The sequence below is a fragment of the Poecilia formosa genome, unplaced genomic scaffold (assembly GCF_000485575.1).
Source record: "Poecilia formosa unplaced genomic scaffold, Poecilia_formosa-5.1.2 Scaffold99, whole genome shotgun sequence".
NCBI lineage: Eukaryota > Metazoa > Chordata > Actinopteri > Cyprinodontiformes > Poeciliidae > Poecilia > Poecilia formosa.
This window is the reverse complement of record NW_006800038.1, coordinates 1,222,546-1,244,548: the sequence shown is the minus strand read 5'-3', so window position 1 is coordinate 1,244,548 and position 22,003 is coordinate 1,222,546. Positions and strand designations below refer to the sequence as shown.

General features: G+C 38.0%; 1 protein-coding gene across 5 annotated transcripts; it reads right to left on the bottom strand.

Annotated features, from left to right (window-relative positions):
* Positions 1 to 558: 558 nt before the first annotated feature.
* LOC103142640 (sodium/potassium/calcium exchanger 1-like) lies at positions 559 to 14,991 on the bottom strand. Of its 5 annotated transcripts, none has more exons than XM_016674686.1 (11): positions 14,033 to 14,991; positions 11,286 to 11,453; positions 10,909 to 11,017; positions 8,215 to 8,268; positions 7,834 to 7,884; positions 6,478 to 6,555; positions 3,676 to 3,812; positions 1,979 to 2,260; positions 1,731 to 1,820; positions 1,248 to 1,414; positions 559 to 962 (listed from the first exon to the last, which is right to left on the bottom strand). In XM_016674686.1, exons 1-11 carry the CDS (start codon positions 14,966 to 14,968, stop codon positions 716 to 718), a joined length of 2,319 nt encoding a protein of 772 aa, XP_016530172.1. In that variant the 5' UTR covers positions 14,969 to 14,991; the 3' UTR covers positions 559 to 715. The 5 variants fall into 5 exon arrangements, with proteins under 5 accessions (XP_016530172.1, XP_016530173.1, XP_016530174.1 ...); XM_016674687.1 differs by having other exon boundaries at positions 3,676 to 3,809; XM_016674688.1 differs by lacking the exon at positions 8,215 to 8,268.
* Positions 14,992 to 22,003: the final 7,012 nt, after the last annotated feature.

Genomic DNA, 22,003 nt, shown 5'->3' with positions numbered 1-22,003 from the left:
ATATTTAGATTGTAAGCTACATATTTAACTTGGTAGCGTAATATGAAGTTGGAAGCTAAGAATTTAACCTCAAACTAAACTTAGCTTGTCTATGCCTATGGCGGTGTGTTGGGGCCATTGTAGATTAATGAAAAAGGAATAAATGTCCGTCAAAAAACGAAGCGATCTTGAGAATAATCTAAAAAAAAAATTGTCATTTTTTTTTATTTTGAAAATAAAAAAAAATTCTCAAACTTCTGTCCATCTCAAAACATTTTTTTTCTTTGCCAGAAATGTCCTCCTTCTTTCTATCTACAGTGACCCTAACATGCCGTCATATTAACTAAATATTTAGTATGTTTAGTTCCAAGCTACATGTTTAGTTTATTTACGAATGTGTAAACATGGAGAAAATGACAAACATTAAATCTCATGTTTTTTTCTTCTGACGGGTTAAATAAATTATTGCAGTTAATCTTCGACTGTAACTTTACAAACAGAAGCCGATATCTATGAAATCCAGAACTACAAAGGTATGGATTATTGTTCTGTGGCTTTTCTGAAGGATCAGATCATAAATACTGGAAATGTAACAATTGTCATATTTATTCTTGCTGAGTGGGACTGGGACATAATGAAGGAATCTGGATAACTGAAATATTTCTGTACAAACTTGTAGAACCTCTGACCCAACATAAATCCCTCAGAACCGGTCCGGTCCAGGCAGTCTCTGCCGTCAGATTGAGATGGGACAGATGAGGACGCGGTCCTCCAGCAGGACGCTGAGGATGAGGAACACAAAGTACAGGACGAACATGGTGACGCCCAGCTTTTTGCTCATCTTCCAGCGGCAGGCGGCGATTGAGATGATGACGAAGAGGAGCATGAGGAAGAGCAGCACGATGGCGCAGAACAGGCCGTTGGAGCTGACCGCCACTGGCTTGCCGTAGATGGCGGTGAAGATGAGCCAGGGGACGGGCAGGCTGGAAGCACACAGGGCAGAAGCGCATTAGACAATTATTTTAATGATTTCATGCTTTTATTAACCAGAAATTAATGTTCATTCTAATTATTGTTGAGAAATCACAGCCAGAATAGAAACCTACCACTAAATATTAAACCTGTTAAATTTCCTGGTTTGAAAAGTTGAAAATTTGAGACTTTTGAAAGTCAGAAATGTCCACAGAACAAAACATTTTTCAGGGCCAAGGTCATTCACTGTTTACTGGAAAGTTTTATTTTGAACTTCCAGTTAATGGATCACTCACCCAACTGTGATGTCAAAGATGTTGCTTCCCACGGAGCTGGAGACGGCCATGTCTCCCAAACCTTTCCGAGCTACAATCACGCTGGTGATGAGGTCTGGGATGGACGTTCCTGCCGCCAGGATGGTCAGGCCCATGATCTCCTCAGAAATGCCGATAGTCTCACCTACCTGAGAGCAAAAGAAAAAAACCCAACAATAACCAATGGAGAATAGCTCACAAATAACATCATGAAGGCTTAGAGTGACCTAGTCAAAGTATTGACTTAAACCCAATTGAAATGCTGTGCCTTGGGCTGCTTTCACACCTGATGACTCCACTGAATTGGAAACCAAAATTGCAACATTTGTTACATTTTCAGCTGCTGCAAACAAACTAAACCTTTGAGCAACCTGTTCACATATGAAGGACTTACCAACAATTATTAGCACTTGATTATGTTTAAAGGTCAGCACTATTCTCCATCTTCAGTAAAAACGGACCCACCTGATGCGCCCACCACACCATCAGGTAGGAGAAGATGCCGATCCAGAAGATGGACCCGATAAACGTGATGATGAAGAATCTTCTGGACGCCTGGAAAACGATTTATGTTGCAGAACATTTTAAAAACCCGAAGCCTCTGAACAAAAACTCACGGAGTCAGATTAAAACCAACAGAAATCCCGCCACAAAATCCAGCTTTAGGAAAGTTTCAGCTGTTGTGATGATTGTGATGAAGAGTAATTGCTCACCGGGTTGCGGACGTCCGGCAGCGTGAGCCACAGCGGGAACACGATGGGCAGCAGGAACAGGTATGTGGCCTGTTTCCGCGGCCTGTCGGGCCACTCCAAGGACAGCGGCTCGCTCTCCTCTTCCTTCTCTTCTTCTTCTTCTGCTTCTTTGTTTTCATCGTCTTCCTCTTCTTCCTCGCTCTCACTAGAGTCGCCGCTTTCGTCTTCGCCGCCATCTTCCTCGGCGCCATCTTCCCCGGCGCTGTCCTGCGATCCTCCAGTTTCTCCAGCTGATTCTGCTGCCTGCAGATAGAAGATTGATTCTCAAAAACATTACGCAAACAATAAGTCCTCCTACGATTTACTGTCAATTAATTGTTCATTAGGTTAAAATTAGTTTCAATCGTTCGACCGATAATGCCCGCTGAGATCTTCTTTCAGTGTTGTAGTTTGGCAACCATCCAGCAGAGGGCGCCGCTGGTCATCCTTATTAGCGGAGCCTTCTGATACAGAAAGAAAGATGGCGGCAAAACAGACTCCGGTTTGGGGAAGAAAAGAGAACTTCATTCCGTTCCGTTTTTAAAATATAAACACTCGACAACCTCATTAATAAGTTTCATATTAACAACGTTCATTCAGCCGTTAACTTTTAAACCAAAAATTACGGCTGTGCTACGAAGGCGAGGATGTGGCAGAAAAAGGCTAAAAAGCTAACTTCCATCCGTTAATCTGACCTTTTTTTATTTTGATTCATCCTCTGCTAATTTTTTATTCTGGTTTCCAATTAACACAGTAATCTTTTAAAGCAGTCTTGATAACAATTCTTCAGTTTATTTGAAGGTAATTCAGAGCTTTTCTGTGGACTTTTATCTGTATTTTTATTTTTATTTTTCATCTATGCCTCAGTATTTTATAAGAAATGTCTCATTAATTTTGACCTACGAAGGATTAAGCCATAAAAAAGTCTTAGCTCAAGTGATTTACCATTTCAGACAACTTATCTGAGAATCAGTTTTGAACTGGATCAACTAACACACAAAGACACCAAAAATTATATTATAAAAGTATTAAAATCAAAGTAAATAATCTCAAAACAACAAAGTCAGACATCCTGTTTGGAAAAATTACAAGTAGAAAACATCAATAACCAACATTTCGTGTAGTGGAAATCTCTGAAAATTAACCTAAAATGTAGACCTGCAACATTATTACTTTAGTTATCAATATATCGATTTATTTATTCTGATAAAAAAAATTGGCACAATCTACAGATTTTCCATATAAGCCTGTTTATAAAATAATAGCAATACATTAATGCAAATAAACAATTGTATTCCTATTTCAAACAAGAAAATAAACATTTTACTGACTAAAATGCAATAACATCACATTTCTTCAGTGATCATTTAGAGCAAAGGATGCATCTGAAGATAAAAAAAAAAATCTTCCAACACCTACATGTAAAAACCTCAGCCCTATCTGCGCATGTCAGATGCATGTTTAGCAACCAAATGTGAAATATAAAGACTCAGCAACATAAGTTGTTTGTTTACAGAGATGTTTGCGCTCACTGTAGTTTCACTGCAAACTCAGACTGGTGGCACAAAGACAACGCCACAGAAATTTAAGTTTTTGAGCAAAACTGTATTTAGAGTGATGGTGTTAAATCACCCTTTAGTGTTTTACCTAAAGCAACCAGAAGATTTTAAAAGTCTTGCCTGTGACTCCTCTGCCTTTTCAGAGGTTTTCTGCGGAGTTTCCTCTGTTGGAGGCTGAGAGGTGGATGGCTGAGCTGCGGCGCCCCCTGGTGTTCCAGCAGAAGCAATTGACTCTGACTTCTGTTTGTGACCCGCTTCTTAAAAGCAGACAAAAAACAAAACAAAAACAAAACAAAGTCAGTCATCTACATGGATCTATTTTGGCAGTTTAAACCAAAAGCTGGAGCAGCGTGAAACCTTTCCAGGAGCTCCACATGTACCAGAAATTACCGCTGCAGATTCTGCAGGAATGAAAGTGAACCGACTATACCTCCAAACAGTTAAGCAATCTTTAAAGGGAAACAGTCCCGACTTCCTGCTGTCAACAAATTACCCCTGATTCTCCTAGAGGAAGCTAGCTCCATTTCTACTGACCGTAGAATGACAAAATTTCAAAAAGTAAATTTGCTTAATTTTGAAAAAGAAAAAAAAAATTCACTTGTTTTTTGATAAAAAGTTTTGGTGCTAGAATCAGGTGTTTTTTGACCGCATCAAAATTGGTTTCCATTACAAAATGAGTGCAAAACTTTGTCAGTACTCCGCTAATGTTGGAAAAGTTTAACAATTGCAGTGTTTCCATTAAATAAGAAACGCAATTAAAATCACATGTGAATAAGTGAAACTTTGTGCCGTCATCCTCCATCTACTTCCTGTTGTCTTCTTTGTGGTTTCTGCCAGCGGCAACATCCTGTTGCTTCCTGTTGATCATGTGACTTTTGTGTGATGTGAAAGACGTGTTTCCTTTGGAGTTTTACAAAATAAATAAATTTTTATTCAGCCAGAAAACCCACCTCATCCTATCACAAAACATTTAATCAAAAAACAAGATTTTTTGAAATTGCAGCAGTTCTAAAGGCAAATTTATTTACAAACTGTCAAATTGTGCAATTAAAATGAACTTACAAGTAGCTTTTCTGCAAGATTAGGGAGCTTGTTTAAGTCAATAATTCCTTAACATTTAAGAAAAAGTTACACTGGCAGATTATTTCACTTGTAAAATGGTAAAAATGTCTTGTTAGAAGTGAAATAATCAGCCAGTGGAACAAGTATTTTTTCATCAATACTAATTTTCCTTAGATCAAAAATCTTGAATAATAATCTGAACTTGATTGCACTGACAGAAAACTAGAATCAGTTTGACTTCTGAATCTGTATGATTGAATTAACTTTTTTTCCCAGAGGCAATATTTGTTGTGGATTGGCGCTATATAAATAAACTGCATTGAATTATAGTTAAGACAACAAAATAAACTTCAAACATCTGTAAACTGATCAGCAACATGCAGCCAACCGAAACATGAAACTGAAAAAAGAGGAATATTCTCCTCCACTGTTTGATAGCAGCTTGTTTCACATCAATAAAACTCCCAAAAAGTTGTCTTGAAAACCAGATGAGGTGAAGTTGCTCTGATGTGAAGCAGATCGTATTAGTGCATTGAGCTGCGTGGGCCTGGGTGGAGTGGGAGTGGGAGAGTGTTCACAGATAAACACTCTCCTCTGAAGGAGCCTCCATCTGCATGTTAACCCTGGGAGCTGATTGATTCGGCCTCGTTGAGGCCTCTCAAAGCGTCTTTGCCGCGCAGCTCCGAGTCTGAAGCAGCTCATTAGTGCGTAATGTGATGCAGGAACACAGAGATTAAGAGTCAGAGCTGATTGTAGAGGATGCCCTCCTTCAGCTGTGTCTCACGGAAATATTAAAATTTATAACAGAACCACCGTCATATCTGAAAAGACTTCACCACATTCTTCAATCAACTGACTTTAATATTTTCCCTGTCGGTCTTTGGACTACAAGGGGTAACTGGAGCATCTTAAAGGTGACCTATTAGCTTATCAGCCTATGGGCTCTAAAAACATACACTGCAAAAACAGAAAATCTTACCAAGTATTTTTGGTCTGGTTTCTAGTACACTTGAAGACAAAACTACAAGTATCTTTTCAGCATGATATAGCAGCCTGTCTTAAGTCAATACTTTCCCCATATTAATGAAAAAGTAGTTCCACTGACAGATTATTTTAATAGCATGCAAGCTATATTGATAAGTGAAATAATCTGCAAATGTAACTACCATTTTAAAAAAATCAATATTAAGGATTTATTTACTTAAAACAAGCTCCTGTATTTTGCTGAAATGTTACATGGAAGTTTGTTTATCTTCTTTTCAGTGAACTAAGATATTTACACTATTAACTGGACCAGAAATACTTGGTAAGATTTTGTGTTTTTGCAGTGTGTTCATTACACTTTTTGGACAAAATCATTTTTAGATCATGAGATTTCAATCTGCTCAGTTCTGCGTATTTTGAGTTGTTTTAGGGCGTCTTGTCACTTTAAATCCAAATAAACTGGCCACACCACCCAACGCAACGTTTAAACTCACAGGAGAAAATAGCTACAAACAGATGCACAACTATGCAACCATACACCTTTGAAAAGCAGAAGAGAAGCCTCCTGCACACCCAACAGGAATGCAGTAAGAGGTTTCTGGATGGTAAGTCAACAACAAAACACTTGTCTTTTCCAGCAGCCATTGTACAGCACATATAGTGGTAAAACCAGCTGACCAAACATACTGGAGCTCAGCTTTGGTTGCTAGGTAACGGCGCAGTGCCCAGTGGCAGTTTCTAATATGGGCGACATGAGCCCAGCTAGCATGTTGTTCCCTGTTGTTCAGCTTGTCTGCAATAAAATGGCAGATTCTCAGGTTTTTTTGTTCTTTTATTCCCAGAGAGCGGTCAGATTTTCAGCTGCGCCTCACTCACCTTCAGCGCGGCGGTGATGCGACTGGTTCTGCTGTTTCTCTGTCACCGAGACATCCAGAGGTTTTACTTTGTTCTTTGCTGCAATTAAGAGAACCGTCACTTATACAGACTTAACAAGAGAGGCGAGAATCCCCCATCTTCCTCCACAAGCTGCTCAGAGTGACCACTTCACCGGATCTTTGACCTCGACACACAGCAACCAGAGTAATGAGCCTCAATCAGACACGAGTGCTGAATTCATTACGGATAAAGTGAGTCATCCGCCCACATGTCTGCCAGCTGCATGCGAGAACCAGCAAATAATGGAGTTATGCAACGCTGCTGAAATGTAACGGCCAATTTAAGTTGTTGCATTTGAGGTTCATTTTTCAAAACTTCAGGAACACGACAGCCTCAAGACAAAACAAGAGCTGCATCCACAGGACAGAAAACATGAAGCCAAACACGGGAACATGCAAACCAAAACAATTTACAGCAGCAGCACTTTTATTTTGATTGAATTATTCCAAAGAGGCAGTTCTCCAGATTTCCTGCAGGTCATTTAAAATCGTCTAGATCAGTTTTAGAGGATTTTTGGCCTGGAAGTTTGAGGTGGCATTTATAAAGTTACTGCTGTCAAAAATCAACAGCAGTAATTTGGGTTGTCACAAAATAAGAAAATGGGGTGTGGATTTTTCAAAGTCATATTTTAATCATTCATTTACAAAAGCTACTGTTTCTAAATCATAAAAAGTAGAAAGTTGAATATTTAATTTGAAGCTAAATATTTAACTTGCTAACTAATATTTTTTATTGTAGAGCTAAATATGTAGCTTATAGCTACATTTAGTTTCAAACTAAATGTTTAACTTCAAATTAAAGTTTAAATATTTAAATATTCTTACTATATATTTATTTAAGAGCTAATTATTTAGTTCCAAACTAAACATTTTTAGCCATGTTTAGTTGCTAAAACATTAGAGAACTAAATATTTAGTTTGGAGATAAATATTTTGCTTACAAGCTATACATAGCTCTAAAGTAAAAATTAGTAAGTGAAATATTTAGCTTCAAACTAAATATTTAACTTAAAGCATTTAGCTCCAAGTTTGCGTCAAACTGAAAATTTTAGATCAACAGCAACAGTGTCAGCAGGAGTTTACATATCAGCTAAGGTTAAGCATAATAGGAAATGGAAAAGCAGCCAAAGTGGAAAGGAAAATGAGGAGAGACCTTCAAAAAGCCTGGAGAACCTCTGATGAAGACATCAAGCAATAGGAGGGGGTTGAAACTTTGGCACAATGAAGAGCTTAGAAAGACCAGACTGAACATGATGGAACCGAGTTTGGAAACAAAGACCACATTTCTGCAGCTTACCTTTCTTCTGCACTAGTCCCTCCCCTTTGACGTCACCATTAAAGGACGTTTCTGATTGGCAGAAATAGACGAAGTCATCAACCACTTAAACTGCTCTTCCAACTTTCAGTTTATACATTTCAGACATAAAATGGACACGAATGATGCTGCCACCAAGAATCCAAAAGATTGGAAACATGAGCAGAACTTCTGTGTACTCTCTACAAACATAACCCTGACCCAAAACCCTGACAATAAACATTTTTATCTTGTTTATTTTAGTTTTAATAAATTCTCTCTCTTTTCTCCTCACACGAAGCAGCAGTGAGCGTGGAAAGTTGCCAACCACAACAGAAACACGATGAGAAACGGCACAACCAGGTAGCGTCTCGCCACTCTTACCTTCTGTGATTTTCTTTGGCCGACTGGTTCTAGTGGCGCCCCTGAGGGCTGCTTCTAAGAACCACAGGTACAACACAGCATAAATAACCCAAAAGCTTTTAGTTTAAAGGAGAACTATGATGCAAAATTTACATTTTGCATGATTTTATACTTCCGTTTTAGTTTCTACTTCTTCTAAAAACAGACCAACTCTTAAAAAAACATCCAGCCCTTTTTTTTTTTTGGCAGTAAGCTAAAGTTTTTTGGTGTCTGGAAAGTGAGCGGTTTCAAAAACCTCTGGAATGTATCGTCATAAATCACCAGGCACTGCCTGTTACCTAGCAACCCCAGTAAAGCCCAGGCCCGTTACTTAGCAACCCAAGAGGAGCTCCAGAACGTTTGGTCAGCTGATTTTCAAATTCAATTCAAATTCAAAAATAAAGTTATTGATCCCAGAGGGAAATTAAATGTTGTTGTAATTCATTAAGAGTCTTCAAAGAGTTATTGTAGATCGTGATGGATTCTCTTGTAGCAGTCTGTATTACAGAGTCTGTTAAGAAGCAACTGACTGAAGACACTCTGTTTCCCCAAAACAGTCCCATGAAGAGCATGGTCAGGGTTGTCCATAGTTTTCTTGATTTTATGATTTTTACTGCTGTACGCGGCTGCTGGACAGTGGCTGCTGGCAAAGTGTTCTGTTGTTGATTTACCTCCCAGAAACCACTTGCAGCATTCTTGCTGGTTGTGCAGGAGGCTCTACTTCTGCTTTTCAAAGATGTACAAATCTTTAATTGCCCATCTTTTTGCAACCATTATCATTTTGTATAGAAAAATGTAACAAACATGTTATATATGCCCATAGAGCAATTCTAACCCATTAAAGGAAGCATAATAGGTCATCTTTAAGAAAACAAAAAATCAAGTTTGAAATGTTTTCTTAATTTTAGTTCTAAAAGCAAACAGATTTACAAATTTGAACGGTCAGTTTTTATCCATCCAGGAGAGTGAACTCCTCGGTCCAGCTGCAGAGAGCTGGACTCGGCTGGTTCCCCAGAGTTACAGCCACCACCATGCCGGCTCTTATCCAGCTTTTATTAGCCTGTATCGGAAAGCTGATTAAGGATCAGCGGTGGCCGCAGCGCAGTGGGAGCAGGGAACATCGGCACGCCAAGTCCAAGGACAGCCTCAAGGTCACACCGGTTCATCTCGCCGCGGTCAGAGCTGAGTCACCGGCAGCTTTAACGGCAGCGTGATGAGCTGCCGTTAGGAAGCAAATTTAAGGGTTTGTTTCCTGTGATGATCCTAAATGGTGACTGTTATATGGTTTTCCCACAACATAAGCCCGTAAACATATACACACACCTAAAGTTTTATTGTATTAAAGACAAACTTGGCAATCCAAGCAAAAAAGAGGAATTTGATGAAAAGGAACAAAATCTGTCTTACAAAGTATTTTTGGTCTATATTTTGGTACAAATATCTTAGTACACTTGAAACAAGATAAAACTAACTTACAAGAAACTTTTTCAGTGAGATATAGGAGTTTTAAGTAAATAACTCCTAAATATTGATGAAAAATATCCATTGGCAGATTATTTCACTTAAAACAATAAAATTTCCCATTTTATAAATTAAATAATCTGAGGAACAGTTTCACTGCGGTTGCTAGGTAACGGGTCTGAGCTTTGCTGGGGTTGCTAGGTAACCGTCTGTGTTAATTTGTGACGGACATGCCGGATGTTTTTGAAACGGTTAATTTTCCAGACGTCAAAAAACATCAACTTATGGCCAAGAAAACGGCTGCTGGTTGTTTTTAGAAGCAGCAGAGAACCAAACGCAAGTACAAAAACATGCAAAATGTAAATTTAGCATGTTTTTGTAAATTTTGCATAGTAAATCTACTTTAAATACCGATTAATTTTAGGAAGTACTCATCGAATAAAGAGAAAATTATGCTATTTTAACAGTTTTAAACATTGTTTTATCAACACATCCTGCCATAACAAGCCATAACATCCTGATGTTAGCGATAACATCAGGATGTTATGGCAGGATGCCATAACATCCTGGCATAACTTTTGAAAACGTTCATGACTTTGATGCGACCTGAAATGAAAATGAGTTTTACACCTGTAACGTAGTAACGTTTTATTACTATATGTCAGAGCATAGTAATAACTCTATACTTTGAGTATTAAACACAAACATGCTAGTCCAAGGGGGAAAAAATAAAAAGAGAAGTATTCTGAGAAAAAATGCTGAAGGAGGTTGATGAAAATTAGCAAAGTCTCTGTCTTTCACTGCGAAAAATAAATAAATATTACAAAGTATTTTTGGTTTATTTTTAGTGCAAATATCTTATACTTGAAATAAGACAAAACTAACTTACAAGCAACTTTTCAGCAAGACTTAGGAGCTTGTTTCAAGTCAATAATTCCTTTATATTGATGGAAAAAGAACTAGTTGAGGTGGCAGATTATTTCACTTCTAACATTTTTTCATGTTACAAGTCAAATACTCACTATTAATAAAGTATCGACTGAAAATAAACCACTATTCTTGCTTAAGAGTTACTTTAAGTTCTTAAAGGTCTTATTTCAAGTTTTCTAAGACATTTGCATGAATAGACAAAATACTAAGATTTTGTGTTTGTGCAGTTTAGAAGCTTTTGTTGGCATTTCGGTCTCAAACTGAGCAGAAACCAGTGGGATCTACCTTCTCCCAGCGGGTCCAGTGTGTGGATCATCAGCTGGAAGATGGTGCTCCTCAGGGATGTGTTGTGGAGCGACGCCGAGCTGCCGCCTCGCTGTAAAACTGGACGCACCTGCAGGTCAGCAGAGACATGGTCACAATCTAAACTTTCAGAAAACACCGAGCCAACGAGACGAAATCAGCCTGATGTGCAGCAGATTCAGAACTAATCTCCGTTCCTTGAAGTCAGATTTCATTATCCCCTTATTTTACTTCTGAAAACAGATTGTAAAAGCATAATGTGAAGGACGGGTGTTTATTTGTGCCTAAACTTTAGTTTTTTTATGCTTTGTTTATGGCCAAACATCATAAAAATGAATCCAGGTGTAGATTAGTTTTACCCGGAGCCGAGCTTTGTCCTCTTGAGTTTCTGGCTGCAGGTTGTTGTGCTGAGGGCTTCCCGGTGCAGCCGGCGCAGCTTCAGGTTTCGGTTTGTTTTCCGTTTTTTGGGAATCAGCAGGAGGAGGAAGAGGAGCAGCAGCAGGAGGAGGAGGAGGAGCTTCACTGTCCTGGAAAACAGAGTTTCAGTTACACACAGTGCTGATCTGAAAGCTGTTTCAGAACCTAGAAAAATACTTGAACCTTAAATTATCAAGACACATTTCTCACAAAAAGAGCATCAGTTTGCAACCTATTGACAAAAACAATATTCCTTAAGCAATTAGTGTTGTGTTGCATTAAAACACCAGGGGTAAACTGCTAAGGCCTCCTAATTAGATTCCTGCATCCCATGGCGTTTCTTCTGCATAAATTCATTAAGATTTAACCAGCTTGGTTCGTTAATATTTAAAAGAAACAAACAAGCAGCCTGTAAATAATTTAGTGGTGTGAAAGTGTTCGCTTGTTCCTGGTTTCTTATTCCTGCTGCATGTTTGTCACATTATTTAAATATTAGTCAGGTAAAGATAAGTAGACCCAAAATTATGACGCTCCATTAGTGCCAATGTAGATGAAAAAGGGAAGAGGACATTTCCGCCCCAAAAAATGATTTTTGTTGTAAATTTGTTTAAATTTTTTTTTATTTCTTGATAAATCTCAGAAATTTTCTAGAAACAAAAATAAAATTTCTGAATTTAAAAAGCCACAAATTTGTTAGAAGAAACTGACATTTTTAGAATAATCTCTGACATTTTCTAGAAAAAAACAAGGAAACTTCTGAGTTTTCAAAGGCAAAACTTTTCTAAAAACATAAACATTTCTGAGCTTGAATCAGAAATGTCATTGAAAATTTGCTAGAAAAAACTCAGAATTTTAGATTAATTTCAGAAGTTAACAAGAAAAATTTAAATTTCTAAGTTTGAAAAGGTGAAAATTTGCTAGAAAAAAAACAGAAATTTTTTTGATTTTCTAGAATAAACAAGGACATCTTTCAGTTTTTTCTAGCAAATTTTCGCCTCAAGATTTTTGGTGGAAATTTTTTCCCGTCTTTTTTTTCTGTCAAAGGCCCTAATTCACAATTGCACAAAATGCATTTTTAAATTAAGTTGTTTGTTATTAAGAGATAAAAATCTTAATTATTTCTGTAGATAAAGCTCAACATTAACCTAATAAAACGCTTCGTTTTGGCTTGTGTTTTTCTTTAGGCAGAACCTCCATCCTGTTTCTGATGTTGGTTCTGCAGCAGATATGGTTCTGGTTCCTTTATCTGCGACTGTTTTGAATAATTATTCGTCAGATTGGGCCCCTGTAGGTATTTCAGGGACTACAACAAAACCAGAGTGACATTTTCAGCGGTGGGAACACCTGGGGTCCCTTTAGCTCGGCGCCTTCAAAGGGTTTCACACAAACGCGGTCAGTGGGTCTGAGCGAGCCGAGTCCGGAAGATGAAAGGATGCAAAACAAACCAGCAACAAAGGACAGAAGTTTGTCCAGAAACAATCGAGGCGCCTTGCAAAAGTATTCACTCCCGTTTTGTCACATTTTGTCAGGTTACAAACCTGAAAGCGACATGAGGATTTAATTCGGCAGAGCAAGACGGACTGATGCAGAACTTTGGAGGGAGGGAGGGAGGAAGGAAGGAAGGAAGGAAGAAAGAAAGAACGGAACGAAGGAAGGAACTGCGAGCTGTGGAGAATTACTGGGGAACTGATAGCTCCTATTATCAGTAGAGACTGAAAAGATTTAAATGTTTGATTCACTTCCAATATAATATGATCTCCAGTAAATTTCAATTGGCAAAGACCAGGCCTGTCCTTGAGGACACGAGAAGGATGGTGGTGCCTTCGAAAGGCAAAAAGCTGGAAGCCTGAGGGAGTACCTACCCAGCAAACCTAAAGAAACAAGGCTTTAAAATCCTTGTGCGAGCAGGAGCATCTGTGACTTCATCGCTCACACTGGGAGTTCTACGTTCATTATTTATTCTAGCTTGACTTTGACAACCTTAACATGTAGATGTGATGTGGAATTATGTGTTTCGGTTCAGTTAAAAAATACAAAAGGCGACCTAAACACCAACTCTGACATAAAATGAGTAGATCAGCTGTTTAAACTAACTACTCAACCACCGCTCTCTATTATTAGCTAATAGCAGCGGTAGCTAATCGATTGCAGCGGTAGCTAATCGATTACAGCGATCACTTGTTAATCGCAAAATAAACATCGAGCCTAAAAACAAAACTGCCACAGACTGAATGTTCTGTTCTTAGTGTGGGAAATGTTTTGAGCATTTTTGGTACTGAATCCTTAAACGTTGGCGTTGTTGTCAGTTGCTATGGCAACGAGTCTGAAAGAGCGAAAAGAAAAGGTGGTTTTGAGTTTTTCTTTCACGGTTTTTATGCGTTATTTTTCCTTCGGTATGGAGCATAGCACTAATTTAATGATAGCTACATCTCCAGGTTTCTTTTAGCTAACGGAGTGGCACGTAAAAAAATCCTTTTTGCCCTCCAGCGTTGTGCGCATGCGCGAAATTTTCGGACGTAAACAATAACATGCAAGGAGCTCCCAAAAATCCATTAAGTAATTTCGTTTTTGTGATTTCAATTTGCACATTTCTATGGTTAATGTTAGCACAACTAAAGACGGACAACATAAAGAACCAGCCCGAATTTTTCTTCCGACCCAGATTTGATCGAAAGTTGCCCCCACTCACCTTCTCCGGCTCGGCCGTGCTCCACACCTTGACGATGCTCACGTGTTTGCTGAGCTGGCTTTTGAACGTCTGTTCAATCTGACTGTTGAACTTCATGAAGACTACGTAGCTCATGTAGCTCAGCACCAGCAGCACGCTCTCCCACCACCAGATCACGTTGTCCAGGAAGAAGACGATGAGCATGATGAGGTCCAGGATGTAGAAGGTCACGTCCCGGAAGAGCGGCCACCAGGTGAGGTGCAGCATCTCCCGGGAAAAGATGGCGCACATGCCGATCACGAACAGGATGTTGAAGACGGCAGACCCCACGATGGTGCCGATGCCCACGTTGCTGTGGGAGATGAAGACCCCGATGAGGGAGGTGAAGAGCTCCGGGGCGGAGCCGCCAGCCGCCATGAAGGTGGCCCCGGCTACGTCGTCGGAGATCTCCAACTTGGCGGCGATGACCTCCAACGCGGGGACGAAGAACTCGTCGCAGACGATGGCCAGGGCAACGAACATGTAGATCATCCCAATGATGTGGAGAACCACCCACCCTTGGCGCCTTTGTTCCACTGAGAAGATGTCTTCCGGATAGTCCCCCTGACTTTGCGGGGGCTGGGTTGGGCGTTGGGGAGGAGGGGCCGTGGTGGTCAGCAGCGGGGGAGTTGGAGGCGCTCTGGCAAGTCGGGGATCCACGTAGACGCACTGCTCCAGATCCGTCCTGTTGACGACCATCACCAGAGGAGGCATGGTGCTCTCCAGCGACTCATTGGACGCCCTCACCTCCCTAAGTCTGACCTCCAGGGCGCCATGGCCGCCTCCGGCATCAGTCCTGCCGGGGGCTGGAGGCTGCCTGGTCTTCAGACTCAGCGTGTAGATGCAACACAGCAACGCGCCCGACACGAAGAAGAGGACGCGGCTGCGCTTCAGCCTCCTCCGCTGGGGCGACTGCATGCTTCAGCGTCCGGAGTCCCTGCAGGAAGTTAGGTCAGGTGCATTGCTTTCCCCCCGCGGCGGCTCCTGTGCCGTTATGTGGCGAGAAGACTCCACAGACGGAGGAGAGGGGGTTTCATCTTTTCAACCTGTGGAAGGACTGAGAGCAGAGAAACCACCATCAGCATGTGCGGGTTCCCCTCTCTGTGTGCCGATTTGAGTCAGAGAGGTGAGTGTTTTTTTTTTTTTTGGTGGGGTTGATGGAGGATGCAGACAGCCACCTGTTGCTATGGCTACATAATCACTCAGGCTGCGGATTCTCACGAAACATGAGCCCTTTGGGACGCAGTCCGCGTGTTAAAACAGCACATTTATGATGGAGAAGGAGTTCAAATTGGTGTTCTTTGTTTTTGCTGCGCTGCAGCCAACAACAGGAGAGTTCATGTGCAGAAAGTGATGAAAGCCAAACAGCTGAGGAGAGAGTCGGGTTTAATATCGCGGATCATGACGCAGTTTCTCCCACCATTCTTCTTATCGGTATTTTTTATTATTTTTTAAAATGTTTAAAAATCAGCACGAAGCGGCTTTTTGCGCAGAGAGAAAGTGTCATCTTACCTGCAGCTACCGCCGGCTGCTGGGCCTCCTCTCCGCCGCGGACCGACCCCTCCAGCTGTGCGCCTCCGACGCAAGAGATGCTGACTCCGGCTTTTGGGCAGCTACAAGGGCGCAGCGGCTGTCGGGGTTTGGCCGGAGCTCAGCATAATGCCGCTAAGCGGATTAGATCAGGAGAAGCGCCTCTCACCTTCCCCTTCCCTCAGGAGGATGCGCTGCCAGCAGCGGCTGGATGCGCATTGGTGGTCCGGAGGAGACCCTGCGTCGGGCTGGGTGTGGTCACCAGGTGTTGCCTCATTGAATGATGTTTAATATCAAAACGATGAAATGTATTTCTGTTCAGTCTGCCAGGAGAAACAGACTCTTGTTGCGCTAAAATATCTTTTTTGTGTGTAGAATAAAAGTTTGAAGGATGTTTTCTTTTTTAAAGCCAAAGTGAGATGATCAGAACTTAAATTTTCAACATGTAAAACTATTAATGTATTTTTTTTAAATAAATAAAAACACGTACTTATTACTGCAGACCGCATCTACCATTATTCTTACGATTAATCGGATAAAAAAAATTACATTCTGCAGATTTTTAAACAACTTTTTTTATACTATATTTAAAATACATGTAAAACAGCCTAATTTATTTTTTTTTAAAATAAGAAAATGAACATGTTTATTGCCTAAAATGCAGTAACATAGCATTCCTAGTTTGATCATTAAGCAAATTATGCATCTGCAGCTAAGAAATGTGAAATGTTCTACCCGTTCTGCTGGATTTAACATCACAGTGTAGCGCTGATCTGATCATTTTCTTGGTCTAATTTATTAATAATTGGGTTCAAAACCCGCTCAATATAATTTTTTTACGCCAAACTGCAACTTCGGTTCTGGCTAGAAAAGATTTACAGATAAAGGACATTTTTGTCTTAAATGCAAAATGTATATATTTCCTGCACAATTTTGGTTCAATTTGTCTTCTGAATACGTTGTTTTTAAGCAAATTGCTTTTCTTGGGTATGGATACTAACGATTAATTGATTACTAAATTAGTTGACAATTATTTCAACAATCGCTTTGTCACGATGAATTGTTTTAGCCCTAATTGCTATTTACAGATTTTAAATGATCATAGTTGATTTAGTTATAGAAAATTCCAGGTTTGACTTGGTTAAGTATTGTAGTTTTCCTATTTAGAAGCCAAAAATGTGTAGAAAGGTCCCTAATGGTACATTTTTAACATTTAGAGCAGTGTTTCTCAACCCTGGTCCTCAGCGACCCCATGCTCTGCATGTTTTAGATGTGCCTCTATTCCAGAACAGCTGATTCAAATGATTGCATGACCATAAAATACTGCAGAAGCCTCATAATCACCCAGAGATGCAATTCAGGTGTGTGGCAGAAGGGAAACAACATGCAGGACAGGGGGGCGGTGAGGACCAGGGTTGAGAAACACTGATTTAGAGTATAAAGACTGTACTCTTTGACTTAACATTCCTTGATTTCAAGTCTTGTCCTAAATTAAGGTGGTCCAGATGGAGGGATGAGCAGGAGAGCAAAACAAATACAGATAAACTGTGTTTTGAAAAAAACATTTTGACTCGAGTGAAGTTGAATAAGATAATTGTGGTGTCCTCACAACACTTGACTGTGCAATACTGCTAAACTCAAAACTCTTTCATAACTTAAATTTATTACTATATGTTAAATAGTAATGCTACTATACTCATCTTAATGCTACATTTAAATATTATGTACATTGCTCTACATTTTATTAATCTATTAGAATTCAATAAAACACGTCTTAAGTGTCATCCAAAACATAAATACTTACAAATACGAGTCATTTACTTTCCGCTAACTGCCTAAAATTCTTGTTGACATGGTTACCGGAGAAAAAAAACGTCAAAGATAGTTTGCTCATAAGAGTGTTCTCTCGGTCACGTTTCTGGAAATACAATACAGCAAAGATCGTTTTGTAGCCCAATGTCGCACTCTGATCAAATTTCAAACCCAAAACTTCTACAATTAGCTATGAACGCATTACTGTATAAACTTTATAATATAATGTATTACCTTTTTGTTCTTAATAGAAAGCAGTAAAATAAATGAAACAAAAACTTTAAAAGTTGTAGAATATTAGCCAAAATTACTTATTTCAGTGAGTGCATTTGTATTCATCCTCCTTACACTGATACCCCTAAATAAAATCCAACATTCAAAAGTAAATCTGTAATTTAATCATGTTGTAAATGCAGCTGTATTAAATTATTAAACACCATAATTTATTATATAAACAGAATAAGTTAGGAGTAAAAATGTTTGGCAGCCATTTTGGTATTCAACATGGCAGTCTAATGAAGAATCTATATTTGGAGGTCAGTTTATTTAATGACCCCATCCAAGTTTAATGCTTTCTGCAAAAAAGCAAATGACATTTAATTTTAAAAAACTCAATTGAAGATAGTTAATATATTAAATTGCTTCTCTATAAACCTCAGCAATATCTTTTAGTATCAAATGCAATAAAATAAAAATAATTAAATGAATGAAATGTAACTACACTTTTTATTATTCAAAGGTCTTTATTTTACACTGCTAAAGCTATATCACAGAGAACATTAAATAAAAAAAGTGACAGCCTTGGATGAAACTTTTGAGATGCAAAATAAATCATAAAACAGTCCAGAAAGGCTCACAGCTCAAACATTTTCATGTTGTAAAATAAACTTTAAAAACACTCAAAGTAATCTGAGAGATACAATAAAAGTAAAAGATAAGTTTTCCTCTCCTGCTGCTTCGTTTTCAGTAGTAGTTTATATTTCAGTTCATCCGGCTGCTAAAAGATTCCCCAATCAAACGTCACACTGTTCTTGGCGCCATGATTGGCACCTAAATCACAACTTTGTAACCATTTGAAAGACACAAAACACAAAAGAAAACTTAGAATACCAACAAGAGAAAATATTCTTCATTATTGTAAGAAGCCTGACACACCACTGGTCCAAATCTTCCAGCATAAAGGTCCAAGAAAAACACAAAAGTACAGATATTAGTACTCACAGTCTATAAGGCTTATATTTACAAAAAAAAATGTCTTCAGTCATTTTTTATTCATACATACCATTTATTTAACAGTGGTGCGAATTGTGTATTTTTTTATTTACCTGTTTGTATATACAGGTAAACAAACTGATATGTTAAAAATCAGTAAAATGTGCCGAGAAGCAGGTTTTCAACCCGATGGGATAAAACTCAAACGTTCTCTTCTTCTTGTTCTGCTGTTTTTGCTTTTTAAAGTAAAAACTGTCTGAATTCAGAAACATTAAATTTCACATATCACTTAAGAGTGTGGAAGCCTATGGTGCAAAAATTAATAAATGCTATTTTACAGGAGAGAAAAAATAGTGACATTCAGAAAATGTTGAGTATTAAACCCGTACTAAGGAAAAAATACAACTGTGATAAAGTCAAAATGAGAATAAAGTCACAATATTACGAGAATAAAGTAACATTACAAGAATAATGTCGAAATGAGAATAGTCTTAATATGACTGTAAAGTCAAAAATAATGAGAATAAAGTCATATTTTGAGAACAAATGCATAACATTCTGATAATACTATGATTTTATTGTGTTATTTCAACTTTATTCACATAATTTTATGATTTTTATTTTTTTAAAGCTTATTTACGGTCCCCTTGAACGTCTAAATAGGTCCGACCTTAACGTTTTAAAGTGCCACTGCCTTCATGCTTTTAATGTTGTTGAACCATTCAGCCACTAGAGGGCAGCTCTGAGTTACTAGTATTTAACCGGAGAATAGCAAACATGGCGACCGTTGATGATGGAGATTCTCCGAAAATGAGATTTAAAAAAAGAGGCACTGCGGCAGATAGAGGCGGTGTGAGCTGCTATAGACATAAAAATTAACTTTATTGCGTGCGGCCGTTAAACTGATGGGAGTTTCTGTCGTCGTCGTTGTTCCTTTCACTGATTCCAGGTGAGCTAAACTGCGATAAGTAGCTCCGTAACCGGTGTTTTTGCGCCGTTTTGATTCACTAAGATACGCATAAAATAAACGCAGAAAAGCAGCTGAGTATTTAAGCATAAGAAGGAGATTAATATGGATCATATGGCTCTTTCTTCAGGGCGGCTTGGCCGACATTGTGCCAAAAGATAAATAATAATAATAATAATAATAATAATAATAATAATAATAAAGACGTAGTCATTAGCAAACAGTTGCTAATTGCTTATTGGTTATAAAATCCAGCTCAGGAACTGAGAGAGTTCAAACTGCATGACGCAAGTTGCGTTTCTTTTAATGGTTTTAATTGCTGAAAATGTGAAGTGTTCATATATGTCAACAGCTAAAGAAATATTTATTTTGTTAGTTCAGATTGAAATTTAGGAGCAGAGGAAAACCACCTGCTGCTAAGAAAACTTTTACACTTACTGGTTTATAAAGCAAAATGGACATTTGCTTTGGATTTAATTAATATTCTACTGAAAATATAACACTGCAGACCAAATTAATGTGGCCCACAGTTGCTCCAATATTACCCGTTGTTGCTGTTTTATTCAAGTTTCAGACCTGAAAAAGGACATTTTAAACCAACTAACTGGAGTAACGGCTCATGTTAAAATCTCCCTGAAACAGGCATTTTAGCTCTTTAAAATGCAACTAGAAAATGCAAAATTCACCTTGTCGTTGAGACGTTTCCCAAAGATTTTACTAGTTTGAGAATTAATATTGATAAATGAATAAAGATAATCAACATCATCCTTTAGATTAAGTCAGTTTTCTGTTTTATGTTCATGGTCTGGTTTTGTTTTAGCTGAAAAGATAATGTAAATTTGGTGAATTGAGATTAATGTGATAAATATCACAGATGAGGATGAAAAAATTGATGCAGCTAAAAATTGAGGTTCATAAAAGTTACATCAAAAAATCTCTACATTGTTTTTATCCCAACTTTTTTATTTTAAATATTACAAAATGTTCTGACTTGTCAAAAACACAGTGTCTTTGAACGCACCACAGAGATCGGCATGATTGTTACCGAACTGATGGTGTGGCAGAAGAACAGCTATTAAAATCATGCATTGGTCTTTTCCCATGCAGAAACCATAATTTATATCCAAAATAAAAGATGGGTGCAGAATAAAATAATCCGTAAATCACATTTCCATCAAATACCAACATTTGTTAAAGTACAAACTGATATTTAAGTATTTTCTAATCAATAAGCACACAAAATTTGGATTAAAGCATTTGGGATTTTCTGGCTTTACTTTTTTCAACCAAACACATTGAATGTGTTTATTTTTCCACATTTAATTAATAAAATTAATGTGTTAAAGTCCAAGCCCTTAATTAAACCAGACTGCATGAGTTTCTGCACAAAAGTTATAAAAAAACAAAATAAAACCAATAAATGAGCAGTTTTCTAACAAAAAAGTAGCTAAAACCAATTTTACTTCTTATAATTATCACTGCACATAAATTATCTGCTTTTTTNAAAAAACATTTTGACTCGAGTGAAGTTGAATAAGATAATTGTGGTGTCCTCACAACACTTGACTGTGCAATACTGCTAAACTCAAAACTCTTTCATAACTTAAATTTATTACTATATGTTAAATAGTAATGCTACTATACTCATCTTAATGCTACATTTAAAGATTATGTACATTGCTCTACATTTTATTAATCTATTAGAATTCAATAAAACACGTCTTAAGTGTCATCCAAAACATAAATACTTACAAATACGAGTCATTTACTTTCCGCTAACTGCCTAAAATTCTTGTTGACATGGTTACCGGAGAAAAAAAAACGTCAAAGATAGTTTGCTCATAAGAGTGTTCTCTCGGTCACGTTTCTGGAAATACAATACAGCAAAGATCGTTTTGTAGCCCAAATGTCACACTCTGATCAAATTTCAAACCCAAAACTTCTACAATTAGCTATGAACGCATTACTGTATGAACTTTCTAATATAATGTACTACCTTTTTGTTCTTAATAGAAAGCAGTAAAATAAATGAAACAAAAAACTTTAAAAGTTGTAGAATATTAGCCAAAATTACTTATTTCAGTGAGTGCATTTGTATTCATCCTCCTTACACTGATACCCCTAAATAAAATCCAACATTCAAAAGTAAATCTGTAATTTAATCATGTTGTAAATGCAGCTGTATTAAATTATTAAACACCATAATTTATTATATAAACAGAATAAGTTAGGAGTAAAAATGTTTGGCAGCCATTTTGGTATTCAACATGGCAGTCTAATGAAGAATCTATATTTGGAGGTCAGTTTATTTAATGACCCCATCCAAGTTTAATGCTTTCTGCAAAAAAGCAAATGACATTTAATTTTAAAAAACTCAATTGAAGATAGTTAATATATTAAATTGCTTCTCTATAAACCTCAGCAATATCTGT